The 13,073-nt window shown below is 38.7% G+C and overlaps 1 protein-coding gene across 4 annotated transcripts in view; it reads left to right on the forward strand.

Annotated features, from left to right (window-relative positions):
- LOC107145313 (zinc finger protein 709-like) overlaps positions 1 to 12,632 on the forward strand; it is a 56,755-nt gene extending 44,123 nt beyond the window's left edge. For 2 of the 4 annotated variants that reach the window (XM_048794962.1, XM_015489199.2), the window contains exons 2-4: positions 6,632 to 6,758; positions 6,966 to 7,026; positions 8,068 to 12,632. In XM_048794962.1, the coding sequence (XP_048650919.1) occupies positions 6,632 to 6,758; positions 6,966 to 7,026; positions 8,068 to 10,261 (2,382 nt within the window). In that variant the 3' untranslated portion in view covers positions 10,262 to 12,632. The remainder of the gene's footprint in view (positions 1 to 6,631; positions 6,759 to 6,965; positions 7,027 to 8,067) is intronic. The other 2 variants (XM_048794964.1, XM_048794963.1) reach the window with 2 other exon arrangements.
- Positions 12,633 to 13,073: the final 441 nt, after the last annotated feature.

A 13,073-nucleotide genomic window follows, 5' to 3' on the forward strand; every position in this document is an offset into this window, starting at 1 on the left:
TACTTTAAAAAAAAAAAAAAAAAATAGGGCAGTTGACTTACACATTTAAGAATTTTATTGAACGTAAGATGCCAGCTTTCTTGACCTGAATGGATGGATTTAAGGAGATGTGAGAAAGAGAATTATTGACATGAATTACTTGTTTATAGGAATTAAGTTTATAAAGGTACATGGAATCACTATGCAGGGGAATAAACAGACCGTAATCACTTCCAATGTGTTTCCCTGATCTCATGTAGCTTGGCATCCTTAGGTGACTAGAGGATGTATTTTTTGAACCTTCCTTATTGGTTACCATCTATTTATCATTATGAGATTTTTTTTTTTTTTTTTTAATAGGGGGAGGAGATTACCAGGGATTTAACTCAGGGACACTTGACCACTGGGTCACATCCCCATCCCTATTTTTTTATTTTGTTTAGAGACTGGCTTTGGGACATCCTCCTGTCTCAGCCTCCCAAGCTACTGGAATTGCAGGCTTGTGACACCATGCCCAGCACTATGAGATTTCTCTTTTGTTGTTGTATCTTTTCCTTCATCTATTGCTGGTGTGATGATAGTTCCCTTGGTTCTCACTGCTTCTGGAACTTGGTTATTTCAGGTTTATTTTATTTATTTATTAATATTTATTTTTTAGTTGTAGTTGGACACAATACCTTTATTTAATTTTTTTAATGTGGTACTGAGGATCGAACCCAGGGCCTCACATGCTAGGCAAGCTCTCTACCGCTGAGCCACAACCTTAGCCCTTTCAGGTTTATTTTTTGATGTTTTCAACAATGTTTATTTTGTCCTCTAGTGCTAATATATCTTTTTTTTTTTTTTTTTAACAGTGGGAAACCTTTTTGTAAATTATGGACAAATTGAAATTGAATAGGAAATTGTGTCTGTATAAATTTATGATCTTCTGACCTTTCATGTTTTTTGTGTTTATTGAAAGGTTTGCTAACATTTGCAATGCTCTAATTTATTTATATTTTGGTATTAAAGAGCATCACTATGGGATTGTATCTTTTTGAGATTTTTTTTCTAGGTGATCTTCTACCCACCTCTTTTCTCTCTTTGTGCTGTATAAACAGTTTTGTGATTTTTTTAAAAAAATTCTGATCCAGTTATATAGTTGATATGAAATAAAATGTATATTTGTATATTTAGCAACTATCATGGAAACTTGCTACAATCCCTTATTAATTCCAGAGGTGCTTGATTTTGATTTGTTTTTTTTTTCCCTACATAGACAATTTCACCTATGAACAAAGACAGTTTTATTTTCAATCTCAGAGCTTTCTTTTCTTGCCTGGTGTTTTCTATGTGTCAATGTGATTTTAGGAGTTTTGATATTTAGCTTGTAAATGTGATGGATTACATGAATTTATTTATAAATCTTCTATTAGGTTTCCATACTTAGAATTCACAGTTGGTTGTGGTACATATTTCTGTTTATGCCTTAATGAGATTTACTCTTTTCTGTGTTTGTTAGAAATATTTTCCTGTGGTTTGGGCTGGGGATGTGGCTCAATCGGTAGCGCGCTCTCCTGGCATGCGCGCAGCGCTGGGTTCCATCCTCAGGCACCACATACAAATAAAAATATTGTGTCCGCCGAAAACTAATTAAACAATAAATATTAAAAAAAAATATTTTCCTGTGGTTTTTGTTTATTGTAATGTCTCTAATTTTGATATCGTGGCAGTATGGGCCTCAGAGCATGAAGTAGTGTTACTACCTCTTCTATTTCCTGGAAAAGTTTGTAGATGATTGGTGTCATATTTTGATTACATGTTAGATGGAATAAACCAGTGAGAACATGTGGACCTGGTCTTTTTTGTATGATTATGTTTTATACTCTTTCAGTTTCTGTAATATACTCTATAATTTGCTATACTGGGGATGCAACCCAGGATATTCTACAACTGAGCTGCATTTCCAGCTCTTTTTATTTATTTATTTTTATTTTGAGACATTGTCTTGCTAAATCACTAAGGCTGGCCTTGAAGTTGAGATCCTGATGCCTCAGACTCCTTATCACTGGGATTACTGGTGTGTGCCACTGTGCCTGGCTGTATAGTCTCTTATGTATATTGTTTATCACTTCTGTGAGTTGTGTAGATTATTTCTATCCAGGAGTTGATTCATTTTATTACGTTTATGGACATATAATTGTTTAGAATATTTGTTAATGGTTCACTTAATATCCAAGGAATTAGGTGGAATGTACCACTTTTGTTACCAAGGTTAGTAATTTGTGTGTCTAACTAAGGCTAATTAAGACTCATCAATTTTGATGATTTTTCCAAGAGCCAGCTTTGGGGGGTATTTTGTTTTGGTTCTGGGAATTGAACCCATGTGTATTTTACTACTGAGCCACATTCCAGCTCTTTTTATTTTTTTTATTTTGAGACAAGATCTCACTAAATTGCTTAGGTCCTTGCTAAGTTATTAAGGCTGGTGTCCAACTTATGATCCTTCTGCCTCAGCCTCCCAGGTCACTGGGATTACAGGTGTGTGCTTCTGCACCTGGCTCCAAATTTTTTAATGGTGCTTTGTCGTCATACATAGTGGTGGGATTTGTTTCGTACGTGCCTACAATATGACCATATAATTGGGTCACTATCATTCCCCAGTACTTCCCCTTTTTCTCCCTTCCTCTTTCCCCTCCCTAGTCCCTTTTCTGTATTCTACTGATCTCCCTTCACTTTTCATGAGATCCCACTGATCTTTTCTTTTTTCCTCTCTAGCTATCACACCTTTTGAGTTTGACCTGTTTCACTTAACATAATGTTCTCAGGTTTCATCCATTTCCCTGAAAATAACATTTTTTTTTTTTTTTTTTTGGTACTGAGGATTGAACTCGGGGGCACTTAACCACTGAGGCACATCCCCAGCCGACAGGGTCTCACTGAGTTGCTTAGGGCCTTGCTAAGTTGTTGGGGCTAGCTTTGAACTTGTGATTCTCCTGCCTCAGCCTCCCGAGCCACTGGGATTACGGACTTGCACCACCATGCCCAGCTCATTATTTTTATTTTAAGACTGGTATCTCACTAAGTTCTGAAGGCTATCCTGGAACTTCTGATCCTCCTGCCACAGCCTCCCAAGCTGCTGGTATCATAGGTATGTGCCACCGTGTCTTTCTATGTGACTCTATTTTTAGATATTCGATTCAAATTCAGTATTTAACCTTTAACACTCCTTCCCTTTGTGCCCCACATCAAGATAAGGTGATCAAAAGCCTGGCACTGCTCTACTTTGCATTGCCAGGAGCCCGAAACCACCCATACCTATGTCCTTGTAACTGGAGTGAATTCTCATCAAAACTTCTGTGTTAATAACGTATAAAACTCCCAGGCCAGACTCATTTCTTCCCTCTCTTAAGGCACTTGCTACTTGTTTGAGATGCTTATCCTACTCTCCCTATGCCCTCAATTATATGAATAGTGAGACTTTGGCTGTCCTTTGGTTTTGTATTCTTTCTCCTCATCAGTGTCAACATCAGAACCACACCTCTAAAACTGACCAAAGCTATAACCACTTTCTGTGTCTGTCTTTTCTTGCTTTGATTTGCTAACCTGGTCTCCTACCTGATGGCCAACATATACTGGACCTCTGCTTCCTGGCTTTGAAGGGATTTTGTTGCGTTAGACCTGTGCTTCTCTGTTGCTGCCCAGTGTATAAATCTTGACTCATGTTGCCAGGAAGAAAAACATATAAATAAATGTCTTTCCTAAATTTAATTTTTGTGTGTAGAGGGGAGGGTTCTAGGATTTAACCGAGGGTGCTTTACCACTGAGTTCCATCCCCAGCTTTTTTTGCCTTTTTTTTTAAGACGGGGTCTCACTAAGTTGCTGAGGGTGGCTTTGAACTTATGATCCTCTTGTCTTAGTCTTTCGAATCACTAGAGATTACAGATGTGTGCCACAATACCTGGCCCAAATTTAATTTTTTGTTTAAATAAATCATCATGAAGTACATTTAAAAACAGTGAATAGCCAGGCATGCTGGACAGGGTAAGGGAAAAGGATCATAAGTTCAAGTCCAGACTAAGCAACTTCAGGAAACCTAGTCTCAAAATAAAAAGAGCTAGGGATAGAGCTCAGTAGTAAAGAACCCCTGGGTTCAATCCCCAGTACAAAAAAAGAAGAAGAAGAAAAAGAATAAAAAATTTGGTAAGATTTAATAATACAATCTAAACTGGGAATCCTCGTTATGATTAATAACTTGAGGAAAAAGGGGGAAAGAAGATTTGTAACTTGGATTGTCTCCATGTGGTCCTCTGACTGATCTTTTCCTGTCTTGCCCCAAAGGTATCTACTATCCTGATCCTTTGGCTATTTTTCCTATCCTTTAGCAAGTGTGGTTTTTCACTCAGCAATTATTTTAGCATTGTCTCCTTGGAACTTTCCATAAGTGATTATTAAAGGAATCACAGAAAAAGGTATTATGTGTCCTTCACTTGCCTCAATGTTTCTCACATGCTAGTATCAGGACGGGGGGCAAATTATTTCCTCATCAGTTCCAGTGGCCACTATGTCAAGCTACTTCCTCAACCAAATCTGCTTTTTGTTGTAATATGTGGTTTCTTCTTCCTAAGTTTCATGATTTTGATCCTTCTTTGTTCATGTGTTCCTTCCTTGCCTTTTACTTCCCTTAATATTTATATACTAAAATTCCCAATCCATTTTTAGTGGCTTATCTCTCTTCTCTCTTTAATTTTTTTTTTCTTTTTAGTTGTAGATTGACTCGATGCCTTTATTTGTTTTTATGTGGTGCTAGGATTGAACTCGCTTGCTGAGCTACAACTCCATCCCTTTTTTTTTTTTTTTTTTTTGTACCAGGGATTGAACACAGGGGCACTTTACCACTGAGCCACATCCCTAGCCCTTTTTATTTTGATTCAAGGGCTTGCTAAGTTGCTTAGGACCTTGCTAAGTTGCTAAGGCCGGTCTTGACCTTGTTATTCTCCTGCCTCAGCCTCCTGAGTCACTGGGGTTACAGGTGTGCACCACCATGCCTTGCTGGCTTATCTCTTTTTATGTAATTATTATTTCATCCAAAATATATTTGTTACTGACTTCTCAAAGAATTCAAGTTTTAACTTTCTCATTTTGTTTTATAATTTGATTATCATCCATGACATAGACGGGAATACTGTATAAAATTTAAGTAGACACCAGTTTCTCCCTGTCTCATGTATTGAGATTGTGATTTCTGCCACTCTTGTATTCAGCCTGGGCTATTATAAATTAATATTCTGTAATCTGTTAATCTGTGATAAATGTAGTATCCTGAATAGTGTAGTAGGAAAATCTTTTATGTATTTTAGGTAAGCTATTAATTTCTAATTCCAAAGATTTTGAATTAATTTTAAATTAATTTCTAGTTCCAGTGATTGTTGGGCATTGATTATACCTACTAAATTGAGGAAAGTGGTTTTTGCTGACTAGTTAATGTATAAAAAGTGAGCTTTGGGAATTAAGAATTTTATTAATGTATGTGAGACATCTTGAAGACATTGAACTCTATATTCATGTGCTATCATTTCTTGTATTTCAGTTGTTCTTGGACATTGTCCAATAAAAAGTGTTTTCCATTAGCATAGTGAATTATTCTTCATGAGGCTTATTTAGTTTTTTTTTTTTAAGAGAGAATTTTTTTAATATTTAATGTGGTGCTGAGGATCGAACCCAGCGCCCCCCACATGCCAGGCAAGCGCACTACCACTTGAGCCACATCCCCAGCCCCTGTAAGGCTTATTTAGTGTTTAAGGTTGTTTTGTAAGAAACAATGTACAAGCTTCCAAAGGTTGTCTCTTAGGGACTAGAACACATCCTCTGGTATTGTACTAACAAGCAAGTTGTGACAAGTGGTGTAAATTGTACCTGTCAGACCAACTCCTTAGAGATTCTTCATCCAGAGTGTACTTGGAGGGCTGATGACCATTCTGAATATTGCAAACATTCAGAGGTACAACAGATTATGAATGAGAACACATTGTTGGCATATACTCTCAAATTTCTCTCAGGCATATATAAGAATATGCAGTGGGCTGGGGTTGCGGCTTAGTGGTAGAGCGCTTGCCTAGCATGTGATTCTCAACACTGCATATAAATGAAAGAAAAAAAAAAATAAAGGTCCAGGGCTGAGGTTGTGGCTCAGGAGTAGAGCGCTCACCTAGCATGTACAAGGCCCTGGGATCGATCCTCAGCACCACATAAAAATAAATAAATAAAGGTATTGTGTCCAACTAAAATAAATAAATAAATAAATAAAGGTTCATTGACAACAAAAAATATATTTTAAAAAAGGATATGCAGTATATGCAGTATCTGGACAGGTGGTGCTTACTGTCTTGGGTGCACTCAAGATTTTGTTCTGAGAGGTATTACAAACCCACTGCATAATAAGATATTGGTGTGACCCAGGAGCACAATGTGTGTTCCTATCCTGCTGTTAAGTTCCAGACTAGTATCAGAATTGTTGTGTGAGAGGAGATGAGTGTGGATAGGGAATTAGAGAGTGATGATATGAAGTGAATGTTGAGGAATACAACATGATGTCAAATTTTAATGAAATGATTTCCCATCTCTGGTACTGAGTCTTACCCTTCCTCTTGGAAATATATGTGGGATAATTTAGGAGTTGGTGACCTTTGAGGATGTAGCAGTGAACTTCACCGTGGATGAGTGGGCTTTGCTGGATCCCTCCCAGAAGAAGCTCTACCAAGATGTGATGCAGGAAACCTTCAGGTGTCTGGCCTCTCTAGGTAAGGATGACATCATTCTCTTAATTATTTTATCAGAAATAAAGTGTTTCTTCCTTATGAGGGCTACTACATGATATGGAATATGTAAAAGAAATATTTAGTTGTTAGACTAGGTGTGGTCACAATACACGATAAACCTAACTAGAATGTAATAAGGTTTCTATAGTGTTTACTAATTCATACTGATTTACTGGGTTTACATTTTAGGAAAAGAAAGAGACAGCCAGACCAATGAAGATGCATACAAAAATCCTGGGAAAAATCTAAGGTAATCTATATATTTAGGAGAAAGCAATGTTGCTCAAGAATGTAGTAATGACAAGTAATTTTAAAAAACAAACAATGCAAATAAACACAGCTTTAAATTGATTTGAGGAAATTTTCCTTGATTCAGGTTAGTATTGTTAATCAGAAAATCGGAAATTCAAAATGTTCCAGCATTAGAAACATATCAGGCACTCATATTGTCATATGTGATACTTTTCTGATGGATCCACCTAGAGACTTTGTTCCATGCACAAAAGTATCAAAAATGTTGTATTAAATTTCCTTTGAGTTTAGGTACAAGGTGTTTATGATATTAAAGTAAATTTTGTTTTTGAGCTAACTCCCTGGATATTTCTTTATTTGCAAATGTTTCAAAATCCAGATGCTTTTGATCCCCATCATTTCACATAAGGAGTAATGAACCATATTTAATTGTGATATTATATTCAGTATTGGCCAAATAGTTTATTTAGGAACAGTATTAAGATTTTTGCATTATAACATCACTATTTTCCCTGGTAGGGTGGCACACACCTATCATCCCAACAACTAGGGAGGCTGTGTCAATAGGATCACAGTTTCAATGTCAGTCTCAGAATTTTAGTGAGGCCCTAAGCAACTTAGTAAGACCCTGTCTCAAAATAAAAAATTAAAAAGGGCTGGGGATGTAACTCTGGTAAAGAGTTCCTGGGTTCAATCCCTAGTACAAAAAAAAAAAAAACAAGCAAAACCCCACTAACCCTACTTCGATGATATTTGTGATTGACCCATACCATAGTGCGTGGTATCATTTCTTAAAAAAATATATATATGTATTGTCTTTAGTTGGACACAATATCTTTATTTATTTATTTTTATTTGGTGCTGAGGATCGAACCCAGGGCCTCGCACGTGCTAGACGAGTACTCTGCCTCTGAGCCACAAACCCAGCTCTGCGTGGTATCATTTCATGTTCAAAAATTATAGGACATAAAACCAATGCTTTTCCTTATAAGCCATAAAGAAACAAAAGCTTAATGATATACTTCTCATTTTTTTCCAGAAGTCAAGTATTAGGGACACCCTGTGAAGGTAGTGAACATGGAGACATCTTCAGCCAAACTCCACATTATATTGAGAACAATACAACTCTTCCTGGCGCAAAACCAGGTGAAAGCTTTGTGTGTGGAGAAGTCCTCATTGACGATTCATCACCAAATGTGCTTTTCAGATCTCAAACTGGACATAAACCATATGAATATCAGCAATATGAGAAGTCTGTTGTTTATTACCAGTGCTTGCAGGAGCATGGAAAGACTCAAACGGGAGTGGAACAACATGAACATAAGCAATGTGGGACAATCTTAACTTGTCCTGGTTCCCTTCCAATACATGAAAGGATTGACACTGGAGAGAAACCATATATATGTACACCGTGTGGTATAGCCTTCAATAATCACAGTACTCTTCGATACCATGAAAGGGTTCACAGTGGCAGAAAACCCTATGGATGTCAGCAATGTGGTAAAACCTTTAGTTGTTTCAGTAGTTTGGGAAGACATGAGCAAAATCACAATGGAAAGAAACCCCATGGGTGTAAGCAATGTGAAAAAGCCTTCTTTTCTTTGAGTCACCTGCGAAGACATGAACAAACTCACAATGGACAGAAACCTTATGTATGTGAGCAGTGTGGGAAAGCCTTTCATTTTCCCTGTTCCCTCAGAAAACATGGAAGAACTCACACTGGAGAAAAACCCTATGTATGTATAGATTGTGGGAAAGCCTTCAGTGACTCTAGTTCCTTTTATAGACATAAAAGAACTCACACTGGAGAGAAACCCTATGTATGTGAACCATGTGGAAAAGCATTCAGTTGTTTCAGTACCCTTAAAGTACATGAAAGAAGTCACACTGGAGAGAAGCCCTATGTATGTGAACAGTGTGGAAAATCACTCAGTTGTCTCAGTTCCCTTAAATTACATGAAACAATTCATACTGGACAGAAGCCCTATGTATGTAAGCAGTGTGGGAAAGCCTTTAGTTATTCGAGTTCCTTTCGAACCCATGGAAGAACTCACAACGGAGAGAAACCATATGTATGTATGCATTGTGGTAGAGCCTTTAGTTATTCTTTTTCCCTTAAATATCATGAAAAAACTCATACTAGAGAGAAGCCCTCTGTATGCAAGGAGTTTGGGAGAACCTTTAGTTCTTTCTGTTACATTAAAATATGTGAAGGCATACACAATGGAGAAAAATCCTATATATGTAAAGAATGTGGAAAAGCATTCAGTCAAACCAGTCATATCATCAGACATCAAAGAACTCACACTGGAGAGAAACCCTATGTTTGTAAGCAATGTGGAAAAGCTTTCAGTGACTCTAGTTCCTGTCACAGGCATAAAAGAACTCATACTGGAGAGAAACCTTATATATGTGAACAGTGTGGAAAAGCATTCACTTGTTTCAGTTCCCTTAAATTACATGAAAGAATTCACACTGGAGAAAAACCATATGCCTGTGAACAATGTGGAAAAGCATTCAGTTGTTTCAGTTCCCTTAAATTACACGAAAGAACTCACACTGGAGAAAAACCCTATGTATGTCAGCAATGTGGAAAATCCTTTGGTTATTCTGGTTCCTTTCGAGACCATGCAAAAATTCACAGTGGGCTAAAACCCTATGTCTGTAAACAGTGTGGGAAAGCTTTTAGTTACTCTAGTTCCTTTCGAAAACATGAAAGAACTCACACTGGAGAGAAGCCCTATGTTTGCATGCAATGTGGGAAAGCCTTTAGTTCTTCCTTTTCCCTTCAAAATCATGAAAGAACTCACACTAGAGAGAAACCTTCTATACGCAAGGAGTATAGAAAAGCCTTTAGTTCTTCCCGTTACATTAAAAGACGTGAAAGAACTCATACTGGAGAGAAACCCTATATATGCAAGGAGTGTGGAAAAGCATTCAGTCGATCCAGTCACGTTCTCAGACATCAAAGAACTCACACTGGAGAGAAACCCTATGTATGTAAGCAATGTGGAAAAGCCTTTAGTTCTTCTAGTTATATTAAAATACATGAAAAAACACATACTGGAGAAAAATCCCATGTATACAAGCAGTGTGGGAAAGCTTTCGTTCAGTCCAACTATGTTCTCATAGATGAAAGAACTCAAGGGAAAGTAGCGCTGACCAAAGACTGTGGTAAGACTTCTTTCTTGAACTTTCTGTCAAACGTGAACAGTGGAGAGAACTTGTATTAATGTTAAGTATGTGGGGATGCCTGCAGTCATTTTGTTCAGTATATACATATAAATGAACATAGAAGAGATGTGCAAAAGCCTTCAGTTGACCCATGTGTAAGTATTTGCACTGAACAAAAAGGCTGTGAATGTGAAAAATACAAGAAAGTTGTCATTTAACAGAAAAAGTTTCACTGTCCTCTAAAAAGGCCTCTGGACTGGAATTCTAAAGGTGTGATTACTGTGAAGACTTTGATGCAAAATAATTTTGAGTAGAATGCTTCAGAAAATGCACCACCTGAAGGAAATGTACCAGTCATGAATTGATTGTGCTCATCAGTGGCTTTTTTGGGAGAGGGGAGCATCTTGTCTTTTACATGTAGTGTTTATTTTTCCAAATGAATGCAAGCTGTGAAGGGCATGGACATATTTTATAAATATTTCTGCCACCCTCAGTTCCAAAGCCTCAGGGGAGTGCTTGCTTTTGGAGGGATAAAAGAACCAGCCCTGGGACTCCAGTCTGAGTCATCTCTGCCTCTGATGACTGCAGGACCCAATAATTCTATTAACTTCCTTGGGCCTCACATGAAATAGAAGTGAGGTTTTGTTTCACCAAACTCTTAAACAACAGGATGGATAAGAAAGCTTTTGTGAGGCAGGATGCAAACATAAAGGAATTGATATTGTTCTCTTTCATCAGGCAGAAGTGGTGATACACAGAATTGGAATGCTCTCAGTGGAAAATGAGTGACACAGGAATTTAGATACTTCAAGTAGACATTGAGACTTCAACCAAAGAGATTCAAGTTTAGAATATATCCTGAATTTCTGATTTTGTTTTAGTAGTCTGCCCACCTAGGCTTGGCTCCATTTTGGCCTGATGTAAATTCTTTTAAAAATCTTTGGTTTGATTTGTTAGTGAGTAAAGCATTCTGATTTGAACCATAATTGAGCCTAAAGACTCTGTACCCAGAGTCTGTCCCCCTTAGGAGGGTGGACTTCTACAAGGACCTGCTGAGGACTGGGTAGAAGAGGTCTGCATCCTGAGTGTCAGTTACCACAAGGTTGAAGTCTCCCTTGGCCCAGGTGATGAGGGTCAGCAAAATGTGAGGCTCCTGTACGACTACTTATTATTTTAGCTTTAGCTTGGGCCCACACTGACTTGGGTAAAGTTCCTGCTGTCGACTGCAGGAAAGATGCTGCAAATGGAGATGGTTGCAGTAACAAACCAGTCTGCCATTTCCACTGGCTACAGATCTCTGCTTAGGGTGGCTCCATTAGATTGGCTCCACTGAGGTGTTTCTGCCTGGCTTGGATTGTGGGACTAGCATGGGGGAGCCATGGCTGAGTTCTAGGGAGTGACCAGTACCATGCTGTTGTGGTTCTTTTCTAGTGTGAATGTCTTAGGGATCTGGCAGGTTGAGAACAGAGTGGCCAGAACATCCAGATCATCCACTAGGAGATCCTTACTATCCCAACACAGGGCACTGCTGGACATGGTGAAGGTGTATTCATCCTCATTATCCTGGCATCTGTGGGACTGCCTTTGGTATGATCCTGGAAGGCCGGAATCCGGCGCGATCATAGCTGCCATCTCTACACTCTTGTACCATTGTGGTAAGAGGAAGCTGCAAAATCCTCAGTTTTGACACAGACCCCACTGGCACAGTGCCTGCTGCCATGGGAAACCTGTATGGCCATGTTGTTCCTCTTGAAGAATGAGGTCCTGGAGCCCTGAGAGAAACTAACACTCCTGCAATTTCTTCTCTTCAGCTCCTGCACTGGTGCAAGTGGAGAGCCTTCTGTGGCACTATGCCTCTAGCTAAGCTGTGCATCCTTCCACACGAGGATTGGATGTGAACGAAGTGGGTTAATTGCAGTGTGATGAGGCAGAAAATTTTCTGTCTTGAAGGAGATGGTAATTGGAGCTGCTAAGCCCAGCTGAAGAAGAGTAGGCGGTTCTGAGTGACCTGAGTAAATGTTTCTCAGGGAATTAAGTACCTTAGGTACTTTTTAGACAGTGATTTCTTCAGACACCTGAGAACATCACATGGCTGGGGTTCATCTTCCATTGGTGAACATATGGCTTGAGGGCAGGAGCCTAGGCCAGGAGGTTGTCTCCTGTTTCACAAGCCTGTGCTTTCCCAGTCCAAGCCCTGACAGCCCGCCTAACCCAGGCTACACTCTCACACACAGTCCTTAACTCCCAGGCTGCTGCAAAAAATGCCCATCTTTGGAAACCCCAGGCAAATTGGGAAGACCACAGAAGGCCCTGGCCATCCCCAGTGTGGTGCAGGTGAAAGGAAAGGGCTCCAGTGGCTTGTTCTTAATGTATCTCCACCCTGTGTGTGTCTAATTTTTACTCATGAAAGTATAAAGTTGTGGTGACATACTTTGTTTTGTTAGGCAGTGGTGGATGAATTTAAATTCAAACCAGGTAATGGGGTTTTTCTCCTTTTATTTTGAATCATGTTGGATTCATAGGCAAATTGATGTATATTTCTAATGTCAGAGGACTTAATTTTTATGTAATTATTTTTTTCGCTTTTTGATGGACCTTTATTTATTTATTTATTTGTGATGCTGAGAATCAAACCCAGTGCCTCACACATGCCAGGTAAGCGCTTTACCACAGAGTTACAACCCAGCCCTATTTTGTATTTTATTTAGAGACATGGTCTCACTGAGTTGCTTAGCACCTCGGGAGTTGCTAAGGCTGGCTTTGAACTCTTGATTCTCCTGCCTCAGCCTTGTGAGCTGCTGGGATTACAGGCGTGTGCCACCACACCTGGCTCCGTGTAGTTTTTTTTTTTTTTTTTAGTATTTGGCGGAC

Source organism: Marmota marmota, unplaced genomic scaffold (assembly GCF_001458135.2).
Source record: "Marmota marmota marmota unplaced genomic scaffold, marMar, whole genome shotgun sequence".
Taxonomy (NCBI): domain Eukaryota; kingdom Metazoa; phylum Chordata; class Mammalia; order Rodentia; family Sciuridae; genus Marmota; species Marmota marmota.